At 42.9% G+C, this 27762-nt stretch overlaps 1 protein-coding gene across 1 annotated transcript; it reads right to left on the reverse strand.

The window, feature by feature from the left end:
• Window positions 1–1572: 1572 nt before the first annotated feature.
• On the reverse strand, window positions 1573–27245 carry LOC111967454 (ligand of Numb protein X 2-like). Its single transcript, XM_070444749.1, is given in 13 exon segments — window positions 1573–2990; window positions 4220–4378; window positions 4614–4854; window positions 5091–5265; window positions 6198–6338; window positions 6527–6639; window positions 6642–6716; window positions 6719–6839; window positions 6841–6963; window positions 12835–13031; window positions 15571–15767; window positions 16714–17357; window positions 27021–27245. Coding segments are annotated over 12 exon segments (2103 nt in total). The 5' UTR covers window positions 17139–17357; window positions 27021–27245; the 3' UTR covers window positions 1573–2854.
• Window positions 27246–27762: the final 517 nt, after the last annotated feature.

A 27762-nucleotide genomic window follows, 5' to 3' on the forward strand; every position in this document is an offset into this window, starting at 1 on the left:
TTAAAAATAATTTACTAAAGTGATATGGTTAGTAATTTAGCTCACAATGTAATGTCCCTTCATTTAAATTGACTAACACCCAAGTGACACTGGATTTAGAGTCCTCAAATGTATGACATACTAAAAGGGTGTGATTAGCCAATAATTGTCTTTATAGACCCCTCCCCCGACTACAGTTAGCTACTGGAGGGAATGCTCAAGGTCCTTGTATATTTGTAATGAGTGACTTTCAAGGCGGTAACACCAATGACATAAAAAGACAGATATACTAGTAATTAAAACTATATATTAATAGCCTTATGTTTTTATTGATCTATACAATATTAAATACTTGCATTGTTTTATCATTGAAAAACAGTTCAATATAATCAAACTTATATAAATAACTAGAACTTTTTGTCATTTTAGTGTTCTTCATGGTTGAAAAGACAAAGGATGCAATAGCCCGAGATATACTCTTAAAGGAGCCTACCGTTGCTCCTCAAGGACCTTATAGGTTATTTTCAGAGGTTGACTGGCTTTGGCAGCCAAAACTAAATCTGAACGTGACTCGATTACACACAGGTGTTCCGAGCATGCTAGTCCCTCTGTATTCCGTCCGTCTTCCGTAAACAAGCACTGTAACATGGAGATATGGCAGTGTGTGAACACTAACCCTATAAAGGTGCGTATCAATAAAAACAATTTTTGTCGCTGATATTAAATTGTTCTTACGCTTTCAAAACCTGTACTGCAGGCGAATCGTGTTAATGTTCAGAATGAGCGTCAGGGCTTTTTTTAACAACTCCCCCTACAGAACGCAACTTCGTCCAATGACTCTTATGTGTAATGTAATGGAACTGAGTCACGATAAAGGTCTAAACACGCAAATGCCACCGCAATTCAAGAACAACCTTTTTGAATGATTGATAGCTAAGGGAAGAACTGTTTCTACCGGCGTCTCAGTATTCTAGCACAACAGCTGTTTCTCAACATCCTCTGCAGTAAACACCCATAACCCCTGATGTTTTCATTACCACGTTGCAGTAACGATACAAAACAAGAGGCAACAAGTAGAATCTTTTCATTGATCAATAACGATACTAATATAACCGTTTCTAACCAACCATTTCATCCCTTATAGTTTTCACTGAGCTGAAATTGAGGCCATGATCCTTGCTGGAGAGCCAGGGTTGATTTAAAGCAAATGTCCTCTATCTAGTGCTGCTTGCTCTGCGACTCCATCGTCTTGATTTACATTCTTCCTAAAGTGCTCCTGTGGCATCATGCCACTCCAGATGACTGATATCCCCCCAGCCACAGTACAGCCAGAGCCAGGGTACCAATAGTAAAGCAATTCCCATTGAGAGGATAGCAGGGTACCAATAGTAAAGCAAGCCCCATTGAGGGGATAACACAACACAGGCCTGTGGGGGAACAGCCATGCAGGAATATACTTGTTTTTTTAAGTGCTGGACTTGAAAACATATTCAATCCCATACCTAGGCCTACTGTAAAACCATACTGTTATTGTAAAGCTCTTCTGGGATGCTGTAAGTGCTTTGGAAATATTATGTATAAAATACAAAAAGACACAGTACACATATTATTGAGGTTTTAGAACATTACAAAACAGGGGATGGTCCATTTACACAATATATAATGCCTATATTTCCCTTAACTGAAATATGAAACTATACAGAGGGTTCCCATAACATTCTCAGGATTCAATGAGAGACCTCTAGTGTTTTTATGACACCCTGAAAAGAACAGTTGAAGTGAATCTAATGAATGCTCCAACTAAGGCCAGCAGCTCTGGTCTCCTCCTCTTGTGAACATTACAACTACAATATGCTAGATAATAATGAACAGATCCTCCACGTTCTCATTGGTAAGAAAGTGAGAGGTGGGAGCTTAAAGAACAAAGAACATGTTTTTGGTTGTGGCAATTAAGGCAAGTGTTCAAACTTTGATTTGTCCTTTAACATGTACAAGGCACCCACATTAATCAAAGACATTTGGTATGATGCATTGCACAGAAATTGAAGAGATGACTACAGTACAGTTAGCAACTAAATCATTATTAAAAACCAGCAGCCACTAGAATGTCCTTATATATGGATAAAACAACACAGTATCTGTTAAAATCTAAATAGTACAAAAACAAAAGGTAAAGGTGTTGGAGAGGATGGGTACATGTGTGACTGGCATCTTTCTACATAGTCAACAGTCTCCCTTTCCTAATAAATTTGGTATATTAAATCAATTTTCTTCATTAACTGTGAAATGATAGGGATACATATTTCCTAGCCTAAATTAGGCCCTTTTCACTTGGAATCTGAGATCTACATATATATCCCAGTTTTGGCTAATACAAATAGGCCAGTAGCATTTTTTCAAATCATCATTAACTAATGTGGGAAAACAAACATAAATGTGTATTGAACAAGTAAGTCAAATCTGCTGAAAACAAATGCATAAAGCGTTCAAGACACAGGGTAAAAACAATTCTTCCAAACGATAAAGATCCTTCCAGTTTACCTTGAAATATAGTTAATTGATTGTCAATTCATCTTCCACCCTGATTATCCCGATTTGTTCACAATCACACATCAACTGCCCTTTTGAGTAACAACAATAATCAACGCAGTGAATCAACTCATGTGTAATTCAGTCCCACTAGTCAGCTAGGGCAATGTGCAAATTGACCATTTATATTACAATCCACATCAGAAGAGATTATGTAGTGAAAATAACAATACAACAAACCTTCTAAGAATGTCACCAATGAGATTCTAGGGTGTTGTGTGCAGAGATGACAAGAGACTCAGTGGAGACATGAGCTGAGGAGGGCAGGGTGTTTGTGTGTGTGTGTCTACACCAGGCTCCCCGGCCAGGACACCACAGTCAGTGTAACTTTATTCTTCTGCAGTTTGAGCATGGGGATAAGGGACGAGTTGTTCATGCCCACCGTGGTGGCTCCGTTCACAGCTACAATCTCATCACCACACCTGGAGACAACCCAGAGGGAGGGACAGTCAGTAAACATGGGGCAGGGATGGGTACAATACATGTAACACAATGACCTACCCACCACCCTAATTTTTATATTTTATTTAACTAGGCAAGTCAGTTAACAAATTCTAATCAGTCTCCTAACCGCTGTGCAGTAAGGTCTAAATACAGTACAATGGACTTCTACAGGAGAATCACACATCTAATGTAACCTGGAGACTAGGCTGGCTCCATCTCTACACTCAGTTTAATTTATGTTGAAAGCATGTATTTATTTCTATTAAATCCTGTCCTTGGAGAGGCAGGCCTGCACAAAAAGAAGAAGGTTTGGGGTCAATTCCATTTAAATTCAGGAAGTATACTGAAATTCCAATTCCAACTCCCTTCAATCATTTAACCTCTAGGCCAAACCGTTCAGACGCTACAGACGTTTTCGTGAGAAGACTGATTTTTGGGATGTCTCATGGTCTGACAAACACCGCTGTGGTCTCTGCCACCTTCCACCACGGATGTGCAATGCAGACAGGAGGATACGGTGGATTGAGACGCAGCCCATGCAAAAACATATCTCTAGCTTAAACAGAGGGATTTTGAAGGGGATTTTTTTTTATTGTGTTACTTAGATTGATGTGTGCTTTAAAATGTGCAATATGCAGAATTGCTCTGCCATTTCCTGGTTGCAACGATTTTAATAGTTTGCCTAATTACAGTTTATGTGACAAAACAAGTAATGTATAGTGTAGATAATCATTGTACCATCTAAACTGCTGTGCAATATCTTGTCAATAAAAAAATATTGTATTTTCAACTATTTGAAGCTGGTGTACAAAACCGAAAGGAAAACTAGCAAAAATGAAACTTAACATAGAGATAGCGTACATAGAACAGATCTATCGCTTAGACTTACTTTCAATACAAATGAGATCTATAACTACATTTCTATGTGGATTTGGTTGGATCCCCCAAAACATTACATATTGTAGCTTTAAATGAGGAAAATTTGATATTGGAATTTGGTTTACTTTCTGAATTGAATTGGAATTGATCTCAATCCTGAAAGGGAGTACATACTACTTATCAAAGAACTTTGCAGGCTTACCGAAACATAACCCCCTCCTTACAACTCGTCACCTCTCCTTCATTTCACCCGCACAGATAGTAACGACACGTATTTTCTCACTGAGGTTTATTATTAAACTAGCATCGTCCATGTGAAGCAACTCACTTGAGGCGTCCGTCGAAGTGGGCGGGTGTACCAGGCACGATGGTCTTGATGAAGAAGGGCTGCTGTCCGTGGCTCTCCTCATAGCCACCCACAATGCTGAAGCCCCAGCTCTCCTGATTGGTCTTCAGCAACACAATGTTACGGCACCAGTGCATGTGACTGTAAGGAGGAGAGGAAGTGGACCAATTCGAATCTCTAAAGTGTCAGTGTCATTTCATAAGCACAAAATGAAAACCTCCATTGTTTTAAATGGCTACCTGAAACAATTGATAGGTTCATTTCTTTCATTCTGTACAGAACATTATCACTCACTATGACACAGATGAATGTGAACTGAAGGCATGCAAACTTGAGGTGAGTTATTTTCCAAACCAATGATTAGAATGTTGTTTACCTTGGCAGACCCAGCCAGTGGGTCCACAGCGGGGCCCAGTTGACATCATCCTCCCTTAGGTTCTCCACAGACTCCATTTCCTCTTTGCCAGCCTCCCCCTCCCCCTCAGGCTCCTCTGAGATGGTCTGGATGACTCTGAGGACTACCTGGGAGTGGGCCGTCTGGGCCTTCAGCACTGACACCGCCTCATTGTAGGTCAGCTGGGTCAGATCCACACCATTGATGCTCATCAGGACATCCCCTAGGCAACCGAAACCAGAAGCGAGTCAAGAAAACGTAGTCTCTGCATGCAAAGCTGGTTTTACATCAAAAGGTCTTCCGGTTAAATGTGCAAGAGGTATGCATATTGTCTTCCCCATCACTAACATAAATATCCCCTTAGGCATTTAAATCTGAACATTAGCCATACTACATGGGGTCAAGGTATGGAATGAAAACTGTCATGTGGTTGTAGGAAAGCAAAGATCGCAGGAGTACCTGTTTTGATAGTGCCGTCTCGGTGCAGGCAGCCGACAGGCTGGACACTGGTGATGTAGATGGGCAAGCGGCTGCGGCAGTCCCTCCCTCCAGCGATGGTGATGCCTAGGGAGAGCCTCGGTTCCTTCTTCAGACTCACTGTCTTCTCCTGGCTGGAGAAGCCCCCTGGAGGATCCTGGGAAAAACCAGGAAGAACCCTTAATTTGCTTTACAATCATTAGGTGCATACAGTAGTCCATTCAGATTGACTTCCTGTTCTTAAGATCAAAACTACTTCATAAGAATTCTTTCTGGCCAACAGAGAAGACTGGCGTCAAAGAAGACGGGCACAATTTGCCTGACACTACATCCCTTCTGGGCTGTGCCGCTATTATCTTCCCCTCTCTATTACCTAGAAGTGAGAAGGATCTTTTGACTTAATTGATTCCTTGTGAAACCGCTTGTCCAAACCTATGTGAGGCAGCATCTCGGATGCAGCTGCGGACTCGAACCCAGAGGTCGACACTTGACTCTCGTAGCGGAGTGCACGTGCCGAAATCCACGGCTCCTGCCGGCTTCCTTGTTTCTCTCTCGCTCTCTGGAGACTGTAAATCTTCAGAGGGGATGGGGAGGAGAGCCCTCCCTCTTCCTCCCCCAGCAGGGAACCGCCCCCCCCCCCCAAGTAACACTCAAAGCCTGGCTCTGCAGGCGAAAGCTAACTGCACAGCTTTGATCCTCTGCCACCCAAAGCAACAAACAAAACGTAGTGGTGGCCCCGCAGCGGCAGAGTGAGGCAGCACCCTGGGCCTTTTGATCTGGAGTGAGCAGGCCCCAGAGAAGGGCTTTCATCTCTAGAACAGGGACACAGGCGTCTGTTCCCAAGGCCCTTTCACCTCTGTCTGAGTGAGGAGGGCTTCTGTGGAAGTGCTAGGTAGTCTGGACTGGTAACAGAGGGCTGGGGTGTGACTGTGGTGCCATGATTACTTACACTATGTAAACATGACAGGCTCTTATAATCATTTGTGTCCACACTAACTTACACTAGCATACACAATCTAACTGAGATATACAGCAGTTTGTGGTACAGTGATTTGTAAGTTCTAAACGCCGGGGGAGGAGATTGTTTACCTTCATGTAGGTGGAGGGCCGTCTGAAGTACTGGGGTTCTGGAGCCCTCCTGGCCACTCGGCCTGCCCCTCTCCACCGCTGCCCCTCCTCCTGGGGCTCCGGGTGCCTCATCACCACAAAGTTCACCCGCACCTCACTGGCCTGCAGACACACACATTATACACACACGTCGTTCAGGCCTCACATTCAATACACATCCAGCAAATCTATCCTGGGAACGTCTGCTAACATAAAAGTCAATGTTTCTTTAAGGGATTATAATGAATCCTATTTCCATTCTTTGTCTCCGTGAAATAGCCGTGCTGTAACTTGTCTACATAAGAACATACCTGTATGATCTGTGCTGCGCTCTCTGGGGTGCCATGTCTCAGATCTTGCCCGTTGATGGCCAGCACCTTGTCATTGTTACATAGTTTCCCGTCCTTGGCTGCCAGCCCCCCGCCAGCAGGTCCAGAATGAAGATTCCATCTCTTTCCGACTTGCGGATCAGTTTGATCCCCAGCGGATCCGAGCGGTCCTCTTTACCAGCGTCACCTGGATCACCGTGCCCTGGCTGTGGGCAGTGCCGTGGGGACTGTGAGAGGAAGGGGAGGCAGTGGCCATGTTGGGGGAGGGGGGCGGGTGGTGCTCGAGGCCAGGACGTTGTGGGTGACGGGGGGTTGAAGCCCTTCTCCTGCATGACGATGAGTCTGAGCAAAGGACATGGCCGTCGCAGCACGGAGATGGCCCGGCCGTGTGGGATAGAGGCTAGGCTGACGCCATTCACCTAGAAACACCACATGGTCAGTAACACTGCAGCTGGACTAAATATACACAGAGTATCAACAGCTGTGGGAATTGACTGGTCCCACTTTTTTCCTCTTCAAGATATAATTCAAATCCAATCAAATGTTATTTGTCACATGCTTCGTAAACAACAGGTGTAGACGAGCAGTGAAATGCTTACTTACGGGCCCTTCCCAACAATGCAGAGAGAAAATGTATAATAATAACACAAGGAATAAATACACAATGAGTAACGATAACTTGGCTATATACAGGGAGTACCGAGTCGATGTGCAGGGGTACGAGGTAATTGAGGTGGATATGTACATTTAGGTAGGGATAAAATGACAAGTCAAAATCAATGGGGGCGCCTTGCCATGACATTTTTATTATTATAAAAAAATATAATTATTTTAATTATTAATTATTTTTTGCAGTGGCTGCCACGATTTAGCAGTGGCAGTGCGCCGCTGCTAAATGCATATAGGGGAAACATTTATCTTTGACATGTGCTATACAAAAACCGCAGGTACCTCCATTGATTTAAAAAATAAATAATTTAAACCTTTATTGAACTAGGCAAATCAGTTAAGAACAAATTCTTATTTACAATGACGGCCTACCAAAAGGAAAAAGGCCTCCTGCGGGGACGGGGGCCTGGGATTAATAATAAAAAGTAAATACAATATAAATATAGGACAAAACACACATCATAACAAGAGAGACAACACAACACTACATAAACAGAGACCTAAGACAACAACATAGCAAGGCAGCAACACAACATAACAACAACATGGTAGAGGCACAAAACATGGTACAAACATTATTGGGCACAGACAACAGCACAAAGGGTAAGGAGGTAGAGACAACAATACATCATGCAAATCAGCCACAACTGTTAGTAAGAGTGTCCATGATTGAGTCTTTGAATGAAGAGATTGCGGTAAAACTGTCCAGTTTGAGTGTTTGTTGCAGCTCGTTCCAGTCGCTAGCTACAGCGAACTGAAAAGAGGAGCGACCCAGGGATGTGTGTGCTTTGGGGACCTTTAATAGAATGTGACTGGCAGAACGGGTGTTGTATGTGGGGTATGAGGGCTGCAGTAGATATCTCAGATAGGGGGGAGTGAGGCCTAAGAGTGTGTTATAAATAAGCATCAACCAGTGGGTCTTGCGACGGGTATACAGAGATGACCAGTTTACAACGGAGTATAGAGTGCAGTGATGTGTCCTATAAGGAGCATTGGTGGCAAATCTGATGGCCCCTCGAGAGCACCCTTACCTGCCGATCTATAAATCATGTCTCTGTAATCTAGCATGGGTAGGATGGTCATCTGAATCAGGGTTAGTTTGGCAGCTGGGGTGAAAGAGGAGCGATTACGATAGAGGAAACCAAGTCTAGATTTAACTTTAGCCTGCAGCTTTGATATGTGCTGAGAGAAGGACAGTGCACCGTCTAGCCATACTCCCAAGTACTTGTATGAGGTGACTACCTCAAGCTCTAAACCCTCAGAGGTAGTAATAAAACCTGTGGGAAGAGGGGCATTCTTCTTACCAAACCACATGACCTTTGTTTTGGAGTTGTTCAGAACAAGGTTAAGGATAGAGAAAGCTTGTTGGACACTAAGAAAACTTTGTTGTAGAGCATTTTATACAAAAATCCGGGGAGGGGCCAAATGAGTATAAGACTGTATCATCTGCATATAAATGGATGAGAGAGCTTCCTACTGCCTGAGCTATGTTGTTGATGTAAATTGAAAAGAACTTGGGGCCTAGGATCGAGCCTTGGGGTACTCCCTTGGTGACAGGCAGTGGCTGAGAGAGCAGATTTTCTGACTTTATACACTGCACTCTTTGAGAGAGGTAGTTAGCTAACCATGCCAAAGACCCCTCAGAGACACCAATACTCCTTCGCCGGCCCACAAGAATGGAATGGTCTACCGTATCAAAAGCTTTGGCCAAGTCAATAAAAATAGCAGCACAATATTGTTTAGAATCAAGGGCAATGGTGACATCATTGACGACCTTTAAGGTTGCAGTGACACATCCATAACCTGAGCGGAAACCAGATTGCATACCAGAGAGAATACTATAGACATCAAGAAAGCCAGTCAGTTGATTATTGACAAGTTTTTCCAACACACTTGATAAACAGGGCAAAATAGAAATAGGCCTATAACAGTTAGGATCAGCTTGATCTCCCCCTTTTAAATAAAGGATGAACCGTGGCTGCCTTCCAAGCAATGGGAACCTCCCCAGAAAGGAGAGACAGGTTAAAAAGGTCGGAGATAGGCTTTGCGATGATGGGGCAGCAACCTTAAAGAAGAAAGGGTCTAAACAATCTGACCCATATGGTTTTATGGGGTCAAGTTTAAGGAGCTCCTTTAGCACCTTGGACTCAGTGACTGCCTGCAGGGAGAAACTTTGTAGCGGGGCAGGGGAAAAAGTGGGAGAAGCATCAGGGATAGTCGCATTAGAAAGGGTGGGAGATGAGGACATGTTGGACGGGCAAGGAGGCATAGCTGAGTCAAATAGGGATCCTGACTTAATGAAGTTGTGATTAAAGAGCTCCGGTTATGGATGTTATGGTGCTTCTTGTCAATAACAACCACATCATCAACATTAAGGGACATGGGCAGCTGTGAGGAGGAGGGTTTATTCTCCAAGTCTTTAACCGTTTTCCAGAACTTCTTGGGGTTAGACCCACAGAGAGAGAACTGCTCCTTAAAGTAACTCACTTTTGCCCTCTGGACAGCCTGAGTGCACTTATTTCTCATTTGCCTGAACGATAGCCAGTCAGCCTGAGTATGCGTGTGCCGAGCCTTTCTCCAAATGCAATTCTTGAGGTGGAGTAACTCTGCAAGATCACGGTCGAACCAGGGGCTGAACCTGTTTTTAATTCTAATTTTCTTTATGGGGGCGTGTTTGTTAACAATATCACTGAAAATATCAAAAAATAAGGTCCAAGCGTCTTCGACAGAGGGGATCAAGCTGATTCTATACCATTTTACAGAGGCCAGATCATGATGGAAGGCTTGCTCATTAAAGTTTTTTAGCAAGCGTCTATGACAAATCAGGACAGGTCGTTTCACTGAGCAGCCATTACGAACACAGGCTGTATAATAGTGATCACTAAGGTATCAGTCTGGTGTTTTCTGTAATGACCTATCAGGATTATTTGTGAGGATAACATTGAGGAGAGAAGCCTTTTCTGGGTGTTTGGAGTCGTACCTTGTGGGATTGGTAATAATCTGAGAAAGATTTAGGGAGTCCCATTTCTTTAGGACTTGGTCAGGTGGTTTAAGCATGTCCCAGTTTAGGTCACCAAGCAGGACAAATTCAGACTTAGTGTAAGGGGCCAGGAGAGAGCTTAGAGCAGGAAGGGTACAGGCCGGTGCTGATGGAGGACAATAGCACCCAGCAACAGTCAACAAAGAGCTATTTAAAAGTTTAATGCTTATAACCAGCAAATCAAATTGTTTGGGGACAGACCTGTGGAGACAACCGAGCACTGAAGGTAAAAGGTATCCTTGTATTGTACCGACCTCCTGTAGAATAGGTGTACAAAATAGTTGGTCCCAATTTAGAGCAATTCCAGCTTTACAAACATCATCCAAGAGAAGCCCTTCTTAAAATCAATGGATCGACTCAAGGGGAAGCGAGAGATTCAATTGCAACAAATTAGGAATGCAATCTCCGCTCCTTCACGCATACAGTATCTCTTTATAGCCACTAGCCAGCCGTCCACAAAAGACCCAAAAAGTGGGGGGTTATATTACTGCTCCCGAGGCAGCCAGTGAGGTTAGATGAGAGGAGTTTTCATTCCAAATTCCACCTTTTTGATTGGTCAGCTCAGAGGAAGAGATGGGCTCAGGCATTGTCCTGCACCCCTGCCAGAGTAGAGTGAACTGGTGTCAGCTCAGTTTACAGTAGCACCGCCACATTCCAGGACAGCCGGGGGGAGGAGAAATCCAAGGAGGAGAGAGGGAGCAAGATCGTGGGAAGAAAGGAAGCTGCATCTTTGTGAAACCCCCTTCAAAGACATACAGTACTATCTCTGTACCCTAGTTGTACGCTCTGGATAAAAACCAGGTGAATGCACTGTTTACATCTGTTTTGAAATAGTTCAGGATCTACTCTCCACAATGTATCCATTTGAATAAACCATTAAGATTCTGAAAGGTCACAGAATATACAAATAGCCACATTACTCTACCAACTAGTGTCCACTTTCATTTGTAGGGAACCAAATAAGACCCATCCTATCAAGAAAGTGGGTTTACAYTGCCTTCCAAAAGTATTCACACCCCTTGACTTTTTCCACATTTTGTTGTGTTACAACCTGAACTTAAAATGGATTAAATTGAGATTTTATGTCACTGGCCAATATGCCGTAATGTCAAAGAGGAATTACATTTTTTTTTTTTGATTTCTACAAGTTAATAAAAAATGAAAATCTGAAATGTCTTGAGTCATTAAGTATTCAACCCCTTTGTTGTGGCAAGCCTAAATAAGTTCAGGAGTAAAAAAAATCTTAACAAGTCACATCGTAGGTTGCATGGACTCTGTGTGCAATAATAGTGTTTAACAGGATTTCTGAATGACTACCTTATCTCTGTACCCCACACATACAATTATCTGTAAGGTCCCACAGTTGAGCAGTGAATTTCAAACACAGATTCAACCACAAAGACCAGGTTTTCAAACACCTCACAAAGAAGGGCAACAATTGGTAGATGGGTATACATTTAAAAAGCAGACAATGAATATCCCTTTGAGKATGGTGATGTTATTAATTACACATCTGATGGTGTATCAATATACCCAGCCACTACAAAGATACAGGCATCCTTTCACCAACAGYCCAATGGTGACTTTTTAAACAYTTACAGAGTTRAATGGAAAACTGAGGATGGATCAACAGCATTTTATGTAGTTACTCCACAGTACTAACCTAATTGACAGTGAAAAGAAGGAAGCCTGTACAGAATAAATATATTCCAAAACATCCATCCTGTTTGCAACAAGGCACTAAAGTAACTTTTTGTCCTGAATACAAAGTGTTATGATGGGGGCAAAACCAATACAACACATTACTGAGTACAACACTCCATATTTTCAAGTGGTGGCTGCATCATGTTATGGGTATGCTTGTAATCGTTAAGGACTGGGGAGTTTTTCAGGATAAAAAAAAAATGGAATGTTGCRGAGCACAGGTAAAATCCTAGAGGAAAACCTGGTTCAGTCTGCTTTCCACTAGACACTGGGTGATGAATTCACCTATCAGCTGGACAATAACCTAAAACACAAGCCCAAATCTACATTGGAGTTGCTTACCAAGAAGACAGTGAATGTTCCTGAGTGGCTGAGTTACAGTTTGGACTTAAATCTACGGCAAGACCTTAAAATAGTTTTCTTGCGACAGAGCTTGAAGAATTTTGAAAAGAATAATGGGCAAATGTTGCTCAATCCAGGTGTGTACCCAGAAAGACTCACAGCTGTAATTGCTGCCAAAGGTGCTTCTACAAAGTATTGACCCAGCGGTGTGAATACTTATGTAAATTAGATATTTATGTATTTTATTTTCAATAGATTTGCTKAAATTAATAATAATTTAAGGGGTATGAATACTTTCTGAAGGCACTGTATGTTTTTTTTTTTTGGGGGGGGGGCATCCTGACTGGATAGGTCAAAGCTTCCTAACAAGCACTATCTACACAAAGTGCAGCCATTACCATCGTCAAGGCGTTCATTTCAAAGTATACAGCTACAGCACTAAAGCWACACGAGGATGGGAAGGAGGGGAGAGGACTGAACATATCTTCCAGGTGACCTATTATCCCTCTTATTTACAGTGAAGAAACTGTCTCACCTCCAGAATGTGGTCCCCTGGGGCCAGCCTGCCGTCATGGCCTGCCAATGAGTCACGGATGATCTCCTGGATTACTATGTTCCCCAGGGGCGTGTCCTTTCCTCCCACGATACGCAGACCCAACTCCTCTTCCTGCTGCTCCCGAAACATCTCCACCACGTTGGTCTCGGCCACCAGGCTGGACCGCAGGGGGGTCTCTGTGGAGAGACGAGGGGACGGACATGGGCAAATGGAGGTACACATGTTTACATATATAGAGACAAACAACCTGAGACATACAACCTGACACACACACACAGATTCATATATGCTCAAACACATTTCATCAATGGTCCATGGTTTTATTGTGTGTCCGATTCCAACACACAGCCCTGGTTTTGAATCAAGTAGGGCGGGTAGCAACCTATTCCCCAAGAAACACTCACGATGAGGTAATCATTTCTGTGATATCAATCGCCAGTTGCCAGGTAACTTTGTTTTGATGAACTTCGTTCCACGGTACTGGATTACAAAATGCCTCAAGGGGTTCTAAGGCTAGACCAGACAGAGTTTAGATTTGATACCAGGGGAGGCTGGTGGGAGGAGCTGTAGGAGGACTGGTTGATACACGTTCTGAATGTTCAGACGATGATTTGGCCCGAGTGTCTGAAATCCAAAGCCCCCAGCTAAATTAACGATGTCAGGAATACTCCTCTTCTCCAGCTTAGACAGCTCTCTTGCCAGGGATGGCCACATTAAAGGGGTTTGGGGTTTTCCCTAAAGTCAACACAGCTGACAGACTGTTTCRGCTKATTTCCGTTCCCTTGGGTCGTTCATAAACTCCTTACATCTTCGTTGACCCAATTAACACTGTTAGGGCTGGTACGGTGACTGTATTACCGCCWCACCGGCGGTCACGAGTCACAAAGGCATTCAAATTCCAAGTGACCGTTTAGTCACTGTAATTAGGCTTCTCCAAGCTCTGATGCTGTTGATGGTCATTAGTAGCCTACCAAACTTGCTAACTGCCTGGTACTCAGCATTCTATTTTCCCTCTAATCACTTTGACATCAACGCAAATGTAATCGAAAATCAAATCAAACACTTCATGAGAGCCCATGAGCTCATGTTGCGCTACATTTCTATAGGCTATGCAATTGCGCSAAAAAAAACTGAGTGATGGCCTCTATTACAAAGAGGAGGATCCCATCAGCTTTCTATTGGCTAGGACTACTATATTTATTTCTCAACTTTACTAATATGAAGCAAATCGCTTTTCTTTACAACAGGAGTATAGCCTACCTGGCTGGTATGAAAATGACCCARGGGAAAAGTGTCCTCCATTCGCTATTCAAGTGCATAGATGACATGTATTTTTACCCTGCCCCTGTTCCGAGACAGGTGCATGATAATGGTCCATTCTAAATCAAAACAAATTTCACACATATACTAAATAATATACTGTATGTAAAGACGAGATTAAATCAATAATAGTCTGATGGGTGACAATATTAYCCTATCACTTGTGAATGATGCCCAGCGTAAGGCAAGAAACAATACCTTTTTTTTGCAACTGTTTTGAATCATAGTCGTGTGCGCATTGCTACGCTCATAATGTGAGGAAATAGCTTAATAGTTTATCAACGTTGTGTAAAAAAGTTGTGTTTTTATGCTAGTGGTTGTATTAATTTGGGATCTAGCGCATTCCACAACTGTCCCAGACTATGTTTGGAATATTTATTTCTCGCACAGAATTGGTCAACTTTTGTACTATGGAGGATAGTAGATTGACATAGGCTAGTGCTTTTGATGTTCGTTAGGTCTACTCATCTTCTTGGCTGACGAAAAGTAAATGTGGKCAGTTCTTCGAATATCTTCAATATGCACCTCGGAATTGGATAAGGACGCACACAGTTGCGTCCCCGATGTGTCTGTCTTCACTTGTAGCCTGTGAGAAATACCCGATCAGTTGATGGAGAGCKATGWGAGTGAGAGGTGCTTCGGAGCATGCAGCACTCAGGGATAAGGGAATTATAATTATTATATTTAGCCCAAGGGCACAACGGCCACTGGCCGCAAAAGGAATGGATTTTTTTAGGGGGCATATCCTTTCTATTTTATTCAGCTTTGTTCAATTCTATTCTTCATWCTATAAAATTATATAAAATAATGCCATGGAATTCTAAGCAAATCTTGTCTGCTAAATGAACTAGTGTAGCCCACAGCCATATGGCATAGCCATATCAGGACCTAACATAACGACAACTCAGAGTATGCTATTCTGTTCGTCTGAAATAGACTACATTTTCTTCATATCATGATTCWTTAGACCTGTCTAAAATAAATAATGGATTTATTGTGAAGGTGTAGGCTATATTACATAGGAACATCTACATTTTAAAAKGTCTAATAAATCTAAGGTCTGTATCAGTGGCTTGTAGGCTGTGTGTGGAAGCCAGGAAATMCTAAATGTGTTTATGTTAATTAACGGTCAATTACCGTGAGACCGGCAGTTATTTGCTTAACAATCACCGGCTGACAACATTTCGTGACCGCCACAGCCCTAAACTGATATAGATTTTTCCATTCTTAAGAAGTTAAAATGTTTTCAATGGGAGCTCACTGCTATTTACTTAGACTGACAGACTATCATTATCATACACATAAAATCAGACTTCAGACATAGTGACGTCAGTGTGACGTCTAACTGTTTGCGGTGTGGGCAGAGTAGGGAGTGAGTGACGTGTGACATCTTACCCTCCTCGCTCTCTTCGAAGGCGGGGTTGATGAGGCCAGGCTCTGGCAGGACACCCCGGGTGGGGGTGCGGGTCATCGTAGGGGTGTGTATGGCATCAGCATCCAACTCCCCCTCGCCCCTGTTCCCCTTAAGAGCTTTCCGGTGGGGTCTCTTCCTCCTCTCCGCCTCCTCCTTCAGCCTTCTGAAAACAGGACATCTGAGAGAGGGAGGAGTGGGAGAAAGGGAAAGAAGARGAGGTAGAGAAAAAGAGAGGTCAACCTTCAATAGTCCTTTTATTTAACCCTCYTGACATTTGTCCAAAACAGTCAGTGAAGGTAACCTAAAGTATTCACCAGAAAAAAAGAGAGTACGATTTGATGTTTATTCATTTGTTTCAGTGAGSAGGATCATTCTAAAATGCCAAATGGGGCTCAAGCTAGAGGTGTGGAAATGAATAGATTTAGTGACTGGTGAGGGAGTTAAAGAGAGAGAGACTATGGGAAGAGGAGAGGAGCTATGCAGATGAGGAGGCTATTTTACTGCATTGCAGGGAGTCTGAGGGGGGGACAGGTCGAGTGTGATTAAGTCAGAGAGAGAGCTACTGCTGCTGGTCCTGCTGTCTGAACTTTGCCTCCTCTCTGTTTGCACTGGGCGGATGGCTGCAGCATGACCAGCTATCACAAAACAACCTTTACCCACTACTGACTGCGTCATTGTTGCTCGCTAACCACTAAGATGATAAGCACCACACTGGCCACGTGATGAAAGGGAAGACTAATCCATAAATTACACTCCTCCCGGAGGGTATGATATTTGAGACTGAACCTCTCCTTCAAGTCCAGGTACTATGTAATTAAAGCTATTTCATTGAAGTCTAAACGTGACTGACTTATGGTCAGTGTATCCATGTTAGGTTAACATTTGACAGGCCTGTGTACCCATTAACTCTAAATTAATTGCGTAGGAAAAGACATGTCAGGTATAGGCATAAAAAAATTCAGGCAGAGGGAAATAGACACATTTAAACCAGTGTAAAAAGACAGTTCCTATTTTGGCTTTTTTACTGTTGCTGCAAAGCAGACATTTTAAGCTTAACTCTAAACAAAATATCTTTCCCATCTCCAACTCCCGCTTACTTGTGCCCCGGCCATAACCCTCTTTACCTGTTGTGCAGATGGGGCTGCAGCTCGCAKCGCTGCATCTGCTGCTGGCACTCAGCGTGGTGTGGGCAGAGCACGGTCAGCTTGTCCAGCAGGTTCCTGACCAGCAGGCTGGAAGGCCGGCACTGGTGCAGCTGCAGCCGCTGGCGGTCCACGGGACAGAAGTCCTGCTCCTTCAGGAAGCTYCTGAGGCACTGGAAGCAGTAAGTGTGTCCGCATGGCGTGTCCATGGGCCGCAGCAGGGGCTGCAGACAGATGTGGCACACCAGCTCATCATCTACCTCATCCTGGTACTCATASAGGTGGTTCTCCTGGCCCCCTTCATGCTGCTGGCCACAGTCCTTACACATCTTTGCCCATGCCAGGCCAGCACTGCTGATGCTGCTGCTGATGCTGCTGCTACTGTTGGGGACATTGGGCTCCGTCATGGCCACTGGCTGGAATAGCTATCTAGCAAGTTCAACTTCTTTTGTTCCACTGTCCAACTTTCTCTGTTCCTGCACTCACTCTTGATCCCAGAAAGGAAATGCCTGCTTAGATGATTTCATAAGGGGGCAAACATCCCAGACTGAATCCATTGAAAGGGTTGAGGTTGAAACCCTGATCCACTGTTCGTCCTCTCCTCCTCATGTCTTCATCCTGGATTTCTGTTGAGGGGAGCACAAAGAGGTCTGCTGTTAGAGTTGGTACTTTTCCTACTCATACCGACCGGCACAACAGGAAATTACAAATCCACAGAGCGGCAACAATATGGTGGCCAGCCGCAGCTGTTTCCTCTCAGCCGGTTTCCTGAGGAACTAAAGGAAATGAAATGAGGCGAGAAAAGGAGAAAAAATGACTAAAAGTGAAAACTGTGCTAATGGTAGGAACAAAGGCATGGCACTGGGAGAGAATGAGAACTCTGAATGAACTGGGCAGAAATGCAATCCCCATCACTAATGACCCCCTCATGCCCAATCAGCAGAGGTCTCCATCCCTCTGTGAGGCTTCTAATCTCTCCACTAATTCCCTCTCTTTAGGAGAGGCTGATTATAAATGCATTCTTCGGCAACAGGTTTTTTGGCAACAAACTCTACACATGTGCAAAGAAAAGGAGKCGATTTGTACGTTTCAATCAACACTCTCGTCAAATGAATCGTAAAACCCACAAACTGCAAAACAAACTAACAAGCATATATCAACATCTTACAAACACAGGAGGTTGGTGGCACTTTAATTGGGGAGGACGGGCTCGTGGTAATGTCTGGAGTGGAATCGGTGGAATGGTARCTAATACATCAAACACATGGTTTCACGTTRACGCCATTCCATTTGCTCCGTTCCGGACGTTTTTATGAGCCGTCCTCCCCTCARCAGCCTCCTGTGTTTACAAAGTACACTGTGTAGGATTGCCTCTCCAACATTACTGATGCAAATACTGAGATGTGTTTACATGCCAACATTTCTTGTTCCACTTTGTCACATGGTTAAGATCAGATTCCCTGCGTTCACCGGTCCCAGCACTCCTCTCTGACCCCGTTGAGAGGTCAGCAAGGTGAAAGAGCAGACGGATTCTTTATCTTGTTCGTCATTAGCTTTGTTCCACCTACCTGAGAAGCTGATATGAGCGTTGTCAAGAACCCCGGCCGGTCGGCAGCCACCGCATGCAAACAAGAACCTCAAACCCAACAGCTGTACTGGCTGCCTGCAGCCTGACTGAAACCTGAGCTCCACATCCCGGCACGCAGTCAGTGGATCTGTGTGTGTGTGTGTGTTTGCGTGTGTGGCAAACTGAGGGGGAGTGGTGTGACTAGGCACAGGGGAGCTCGGCAGAGAGGCGTTCAGCCTGCCTCCGTCGATTCCTGAAGAGGGGGGAGAGGAGGAGTGGAGGGGGACTAAGACTGCTGATGTCGCACTAGCTCAGGCAAAACACTCGGAGACCAAACCGAGGGCTGACCAATTACACTGAGGCTGGTGTACACACACACACACACACACACACACACACACACACACACACACACACACACACACACACACACACACACACACACACACAGAGGTCAAACAGGACGGCCCACTCTCTCGCCTTTCTTTCTTGTTACTCAAGTGATCCCTCATCTTGTAATGGATAAGGATCATGGATCCTATGGCTGGGCGGAGGAAGCATAACCAAGGTTCTGCCCCACTTACAGTATTTGGGAATTCACATGACCAGGCCCCATGGCTCTACAAATAATCAATCTGACCTGAGACTACTTCAGATGAAGGTCAAGGGTGTCCTATATTGGAATTCTGTACATAACAAAACAAACACTACCCACTTGAGTGGAATGCCTCCTTTTCAGCACATGCATGTTTAGACTTGCKTGACCAAGACAGAGATTAGCCTAAATAWAATTCCTCATAATCTTTGATATGCATATTTGCCATAGCATAAAAGCACATTGTCTATAAATGTTTAATAGGAGAAAGCTGGACAGAGAATGTGTCTTAAGGAATGTAAGGATCCATTGAGTGTCATTGAGGAGGCAGCACTTGCTGTTATTAAAGGCAGTGGGCCACTGAGGAGCCAGGCAGGCAGGATGTGATGGATGGCCTGCTCAGCCCCTTAGCCCCTCCACTCCAGCTCTTTCTGGATGGTGCAGGCCCTCTCATATACCAAGTAGGGACAGCTGGGAAGCCATGTGTCAACGTCCACTCCCCCCTAGACACACACTACTGCAGTGGTTTACGATGTTGTGGCTGTTCCTCAAGGATGCACACTGCTCATGGCAAGGGTGAGACTAGCTACCATTAGGGTTGGGGCGGTATACAGATTTTCATACCGTCATACAGTTTTTGTACCATACCAGGGTATACYGTATTACCGGATGTGCACACAAGAAACGCCATTATTACTTGTATTTTTTGACGCACAAAATWATTTAAGCAACATGGATCTTGATCCAGGAAGGGATTGAATGTCTCTGCTGTAACCAAGAAGCTTGATCTTGCCACCTAGCAAGCAAATAGCAAACCAAATGCATAGCTGGAGCCCTGAGCTGGATATAATTTTGGATATAACATCTTAGATAATTTACTTGTATTTATAAGCAGTGGCGTGGCACCCATTTTGTTTTTACGGTATTGAAAATCATACCGTCGGTATGTCTATATACCCCGGTATATACGGTATATCGCCACAAGCCTAGCTACCATACAGAATCCCCTGGTTATAACTACTGCCACTACACATCCCCTGGTTATTACCACTGCCTTTAAAAGTCCATTGGTTATTACTACTGCCTTTACACATCACCTGGTTAATACTACTGTCTTTACACATCCCCCAGTTATTACTACTACCTGTACACATTCCTGGGTTATTACTACTGCTTTTACACGTCTCCTGGTTATTTACTACTGCCTTTACACATCCCCCGGTTATTACTACTGCTTTTACAATCTCCTGGTTATTACTACTGCATTTACACATCCCCTGGGTTAATAGTGCTGCTTTACACATCCCCTGGTTATTACTACTGCCTTTACACATCCCCTGGTTATTACTACTGCCTTTACACATCCCCTGGTTATTACTACTGCCTTTACACATCCCTGGTTATTACTACTGCCTTTACACATCCCCTGGTTATTACTACTGCCTTTACACATCCCCTGGTTATTACTACTGCATTTACACATCCCCTGGTTATTACTACTGCCTTTACACATCCCCTGGTTATTCACTACTGCCTTTACACATCCCCTGGGTAATAGTGCTACCTTTACACGTCTCCTGGTTAGTACTACTGCCTTTACACATTCCCGGGTTATTACTACTGCTTTTACACGTCTCCTGGTTATTACTACTGCCTTTACACATCCCCTGTTACTACTACTGCATTTACAATCTCCCTGGTTATTACTACTGCATTTACACATCCCCGGTTATTTACTACTGTCTTTACACATCCCCTGGTTATTACTACTGCATTTACACATCCCCTGGTTATTACTACTGCTTTACACATCCCTGGTTATTACTACTGCTTTTACACGTCTCCTGGTTATTACTACTGCCTTTACACATCCCCTGGTTATTACTACTGCCTTTACACATCCCCTGGTTATTACTACTGCATTTACACATCCCCGGTTATTACTACTGCTTTACACATCCCTGGTTATTACTACTGCATCTTACACATCCCCTGGTTATTACTACTGCTTTACACATCCCTGGTTATTACTACTGCCTTTACACATCCCTGGTTATTACTACTGCTTTACAATCCCCTGGTTATTACTACTGCATTTACACATCCCCTGGTTATACTACTGCCTTTACACATCCCCTGGTTATACTACTGCCTTTACACATCCCCTTGTTATTACTACTGCCTTTACACATCCCCTGGGTAATAGTGCTGCCTTTACACGTTCTCCGGTTATTACTACTGCCTTTACACATTCCCGGTTATTACTATCGCTTTTTCACGTCTCCTGGTTATTACTACTGCCTTTACACATCCCCTGGTTATTACTACTGCCTTTACACATCCCCTGGTTATTACTACTGCATTTACACATCCCCCGGTTATTACTACTGTCTTACACATCTCCGGTTATTACTACTGCATTTACAAATCCCTGGTTATCACTACTGCCTTTACACATCCCCTGGTTATTACTACTGCCTTTACACATCCCTGTTATTACTACTGCCTTTACACATCCCCTGGTTATTACTACTGCCTTTACACATCCCCTGGGTAATAGTGCTGCCTTTACACGTCTCCTGGTTATTACTACTGCCTTTACACATTCCCGGGTTATTACTACTGCTTTTACACATCTCCTGGTTATTACTACTGCCTTTACACATCCCCTGGGTAATAGTGCTGCCTTTACACGTCTCCTGGTTATTACTACTGCCTTTACACATTCCCGGGTTATTACTACTGCTTTTACACGTCTCCTGGTTATTACTACTGCCTTTACACATCCCTGGGTAATAGTGCTGCCTTTACACATTCCCTGGTTATTACTACTGCTTTACACATCACTATGTTAATACTACTGTCTTTACACATCCCCGTTATTACTACTACCTGTACACATTCCCTGGTTATTTCTACTGCCTTTACACATTCCCAGGTTATTACTACTGCTTTTACACGTCTCCGGTTATTACTACTGCCTTTACCATCCTGGTTATTACTACTGCCTTTACACATCCCTGGTTATATACTACTGCCTTTACACATCCCCTGGTTATTACTACTGCCTTTACACATCTCCCTGGTTATTACTACTGCCTTTACACATCCCTGGTTATTACTACTGCCTTTACACATCCCCTGGTTATACTACTGCATTTACACTCCCCTGGTTATTACTACTGCCTTTACACATCCCCTGGTTATTACTACTGCCTTTACACATCCCTGGTAATAGTGCTGCCTTTACACGTCTCCTGGTTAGTACTACTGCCTTTACACATTCCCGGGTTATTACTACTGCTTACACATCCCTGGTTATTACTACTGCATTTACACATCCCCGGTTATTACTACTGGCTTTACACATCCCCTGGTTATTACTACTGCATTTACACATCCCCCGGTTATTACTACTGTCTTTACCAATCCCTGGTTATTACTACTGCCTTACACATCCCCTGGTTATTACTACTGCCTTTACACATCCCCTGGTTATTACTACTGCATTTACACATCCCCGGTTATTACTACTGTCTTTACACATCCCTGTTATTACTACTGCCTTTACACATCCCCTGTTATTACTACTGCATTTACACATCCCCTGGTTATTACTACTGCCTTTACACATCCCTGTTATTACACTGCCTTTCACATCCCCTTGTTATTACTACTGCCTTTACACATCCCCTGGTATAGTGCTGCCTTTACAGTCTCCTGGTTATTACTACTGCCTTTACACATTCCCGGGTTATTACTACTGCTTACACGTCTCCTGGTTATTACTACTGCCTTTACACATCCCTGGTTATTACTACTGCCTTTACACATCCCCTGGTTATTACTACTGCATTTACACATCCCCCGGTTATTACTACTGTCTTTACACATCCCCTGGTTATTACTACTGCATTTACAAACTCCCCTGGTTATTACTACTGCCTTACACATCCCCCTGGTTATACTAACTGCCGCTTTACACATCCCCTGGTTATTACTACTGCCTTTACACATCCCTGTTATTACTACTGCCTTTACACATCCCCTGGGTAATAGTGCTGCCTTTACACGTCTCCTGGTTATTACTACTGCCTTTACACATTCCCGGGTTATTACTACTGCTTTTACACATCTCCTGGTTATACTTACTCTGCCTTTACACATCCCTGGGTAATAGTGCTGCCTTTACACGTCTCCTGGTTATTACTACTGCGCTTTACACATTCCCGGTTATTACTACTGCTTTTACACGTCTCCTGGTTATTACTACTGCCTTTACACATCCCTGGGTAATAGTGCTGCCTTTACACATTCCCTGGTTATTACTACTGCCTTTACACATCACTATGTTAATACTACTGTCTTACACATCCCCCGGTTATTACTACTACCTGTACACATTCCCTGGTTATTTCTACTGCCTTTACACATTCCCAGGTTATTACTACTGCTTTACACGTCTCCTGGTTATTACTACTGCTTTACACATCCCCTGGTTATTACTACTGCCTTTCCACGTCCCTGGTTATTACTACTGCATTTACACATCCCCTGGTTATTACTACTGCCTTTACACATCCCCTGGTTATTACTACTGCCTTTACACATCCCCTGGGTAATGGTGCTGCCTTTACACGTCTCCTGGTTATTACTACTGCCTTTACACATCCCCTGGTTATTACTACTGCCTTTACACATCCCCTGGTTGTACATAAACCTTTCTTTGATTATTTTTTCATATTATACCTTTATTAAGTCTGTTCAACTACTCATCTCCTAAAAGCGCATGTTGTCGTGTATAACCGATCTGAAGTCCCATGGAGCTTCAATGTTCAATATCATATATTTTAATCAATGGTTTCTAATGCTAGGAGGCAATTGCTAGGAGGAAAATCATCAGTGGTATTGATGTTTTCATAATTCTTAGTCAATCGTTATCTCAGGCTAAACATGCTTTGACAGCAGTGGTATACATTCTCACATTGGCAACGTGATGTTGCATTGTTAAGTACTGAACTTTTCACGTGAAGTTGAATRCTGTTGAAAGGTATGTTCTGAAGCTGACAAAGTCACCTTGATGGGGGAAAATGCCAAAAACAACAATGAATAATCATGTGACATTCAAAGCTTTCTAGGAAAAATGTCTTGGCTCACCATTAAAGTGTCCTTTTTCCAATGCAACTTGCGGTTGTCACATGTGCTCCCTCTCCGGCCTCTAGGTCACCAGGCTGCTCGTTATGGCGCATACCTGTCACCATCATTACACGCACCTGCGCGTCAGACTCATCTGGTCTCCATCACTTCCCTGATTACCTTCCCTATACTGTACATGTCACTCCCTTTGGTTCCTTCCCCAGGCGTCATTGTTTCTGTTTCATGTCTGTGTGCTGTTAGTGTTTCTTGTTTTGTATTATTTTCCATTTATTTTATTAAAACACTCAATCCCTGAACTTGCTTCCCGACTCTCAGCGCACATCGTTACAGTCATTCATAGCCAGGTGAACTTTTAAGTCAGACAGGACTGTCAGCTGTTCAGTTACTGTGGTTATAACTGCTATTTGACTGACAATAAAACTCACCTCACAAATGTTTCCATTGTGTCTCCATGTCACATGTTCCGCCACACCCTCGTGAAGTGAATYCAGGGGTAAAGCCATGAGGCAGACAGAACAACTCCCTTGGCTGAGACAGTATTTAATAATATAAAAGGGGTGTGTCYTGAAGGATTTGACTCTGATTGACTGAAAGTGAAAATACAAGCAATGCCAAAACAGAAAACCTCCCCCCTAAAATTCACATTGCTTCATAATCTACCCACTCCCTTTCTACCAGACAGTTGCATGATTGCTACCCACCCTGGAGCCTTGAGCATGGTACCCATTGGTACCACAGTCTCTGCTACAGAGACCCATCCAGGTTAAAGCGCACAGTCATAGGCTCTAATCCTCCCACTGTTCCGTAGCAGACCACTGTCTGAAGAGCACACTTCACACTGGGCTCCAGAAACAAGACATCAACTTCTGATCATGAATATCTATGAATATCCATCCATAACTAGAGAATAGCTGGCCTCCTAGGTCATAGGTCACATAAATATACTTAGGTCTGCTATTCAATACAGAGAGAATTAAAAATAAAAACATTAATTAATCAATGTGGTTCTATCCGAGGTTCAAAGGAAAGTACCTCTCCCAAGTGAAAGCTATATTATGGGGAAATGAAGGCATACATACATTTTTCAAAAATGTCCATCTTAAAAACTAGGCATAAGTAAAGGCTTTGATTTTTGGATGGAAAGGAGATGGAAAGGAGGTTTTAGAAAACATCTACCAGAAAAAGTCTTAAACGGTATCAGAAATACATGAAAACACAATAATGTAGACATAAAGACCCCTGCCAACTAATATCAACACTTAGATTTCGTTTTGGAGAAATTGTTAGCCTTCTGTAAGTTTAAGCAATATTGCCTTGTGCCTTGTAATTCCATTACCAAAAACACACACATCTTGAAGATATTTTATAATTTCTCTCCCTCATGAGGAGGGAGGATAATGAAAGTTCACAGAAGTAACAAGTAATGGTAGACCTACCAATTAGTTATAGTGATTTATTTTTATGATATCAATTTTGTTTATGAAATATGACGTGATTAAAAGTCGTAATTCCATTACCAAATTGTTAACGGAATTATCAAAACATTTGTAACACAATTACTGCAACTGAATTAGCTACAATAGGAAATCATAGTAGTCACAAACTACAGATATTTAACAAGAGTTTTTGAAAAACGAGTTCYCATAAAAACAAAGTTTACATATGCACAGTTCTTCCACTAAATTAGCTTTTGTAAAAAAAAATCTGTCGAAATTGTTAAATGTAGTCCTTGTGCACAGTTATGTGGTTTGTTAAACTTGGTTTTTGCTTGGCATACATTTTAAACAGTCATTACTGTGGAATTGCCTATCTTCTTTTTTTTTCTAGGGAAGCCAGTTAAGAACAAATTCGTATTTACAATGATGGCCTACCCCGGCCAAACCCTAACCCGGATGACGCTGGGCCAAATGTGCACCYCCCTGACGGGACTCCCAATCATGACCGGTTGTGATACAGCCTGGATTCGAACCAGGGTGTCTGTAGTGAAGTCTCTAGCACTGAGATGCAGTGCCTTAGACCYCTGCACCACTTGTGAGCCCTAATAATCATGTGAAGTTGATGGTTCAATTGATACAAACAACCTCTTGATTTAGGCTCTTGGAAAAATTACACCAGTTTCCCATGGAGAGGAGCTCAGCATTAACGAAAATAACGTCATTAACCAGTAGCCCCTACCACCTCAAAATCAAATAGGACTGTCTGAAATTGCCATGCACATCCTGGTTGTATGAGCAAATCTTCTTTTACCTCTATTTAAATGCTTCAAGTCAAATTATGTACCATTTCAATATTCTGTATTATTTCAATATTCACTGTAAATAACACGGCCTTSGTACTATAGAATAAAACCTTTTTTTGTTTCTTTTTATTTAACATTTATTMAACTAGTTATATTCTATAATGTTACATCATTCACCAGATAGTGCCCACTTTTAATGCTGACACACAGGCTTTAGRACCATGGTGTTAATGTAGAAAAGAGGCCATCATTGGGGCTGGTCAATTCCTTGGTCAGAAACCATAAATAATTCACTGTCCCCACTGACACCAACAGCTGATGACGAGGTTAACAACCGAGCGAACATTCCCCTTCCTTCATTTATACATTGCACACGTATGGCAAATCTATTACGTGTTAACCCTCCTATACATTTTATGGCATAGGCTATTATTTTGTCTACTCAAGTCACTGGAAAATAATGCGAAACATTACGCACTCTAAAAACAGAAACTTACTGGCCACATTACGTTCTCTCACCTRCAACAACACAACCGGTGATATGTGCTACCTTTAATTAGTTGGAATGTGTTAGGCTAGGCTATATTTTTATACAATTATGCTATAGGTGGACTGTATGAAATGTGTGAGAATACATTTGAAAAATGTAAAACAAGCATGTTTGATGAGAGAATAGAATTTGCGGGAGCCGAGACCATAGAGATGGCCGAGACCGAAACTCCTCGTCTTACCTGTGTGAAGGGCTTTTTCCCGGAAGTAATAAAACAAAGACAGTCGTGAAATCGTGCTATGAATAAAGTAGCCTATAGCCTCGAGAAGCTCCGATAATAAAGCTAGAAACGATTAATATAATCCTACACGTTATATTTCTGAGTGAATAGTACAGCTCATTCTTCACAGTGCGCCGCCTCAGGTGTTGTTGGTTGTACAGGCCAGAGATGGGAAAGTCAGCGAGACATCCCACTCCCTCATGTTTTATGTTTCAATGGAAGTCAATGAACCAAGTAGGCCAGACCCAGCTGCTATCGCATTGGTGTCTATGGGAGAACCACCCCCTTAAGTAGACAGGAACTGACATTCTTTTTCAATGGTAAATGGCCAGAGTGAACTACCTTTATTTATCTTCCATCTTTGCTCCAGGCAATATTCCCAGTTTCGAACAACAAACAAGTAGGATCTGACGTAAAAGTGAGATTCAAATTAGCCAGGTTACTTTTAAATGTTTTGTTTACTCTCCAATTAATCTTTCTCAGTATCACGTGGATTGCGTGATAAACCATTGCCATAAACCACTCACTGCAAAGGTATCATTTTATCTTTAATTATTGAACACCAAATAAAATTGTATTTGTCACATGCGCCGAATACAACTGTTGTAGACTTTACGGCGAAATGCTTGCTTATGAGCCCTTCCTGACGATGCAGAGGATACAAGTCACTATACAGCAAAGTTGGGTTGGAAGGACCTGCATG

This window comes from Salvelinus sp. IW2-2015, linkage group LG8, assembly GCF_002910315.2.
Source record: "Salvelinus sp. IW2-2015 linkage group LG8, ASM291031v2, whole genome shotgun sequence".
Taxonomy (NCBI): Eukaryota; Metazoa; Chordata; class Actinopteri; order Salmoniformes; family Salmonidae; genus Salvelinus; species Salvelinus sp. IW2-2015.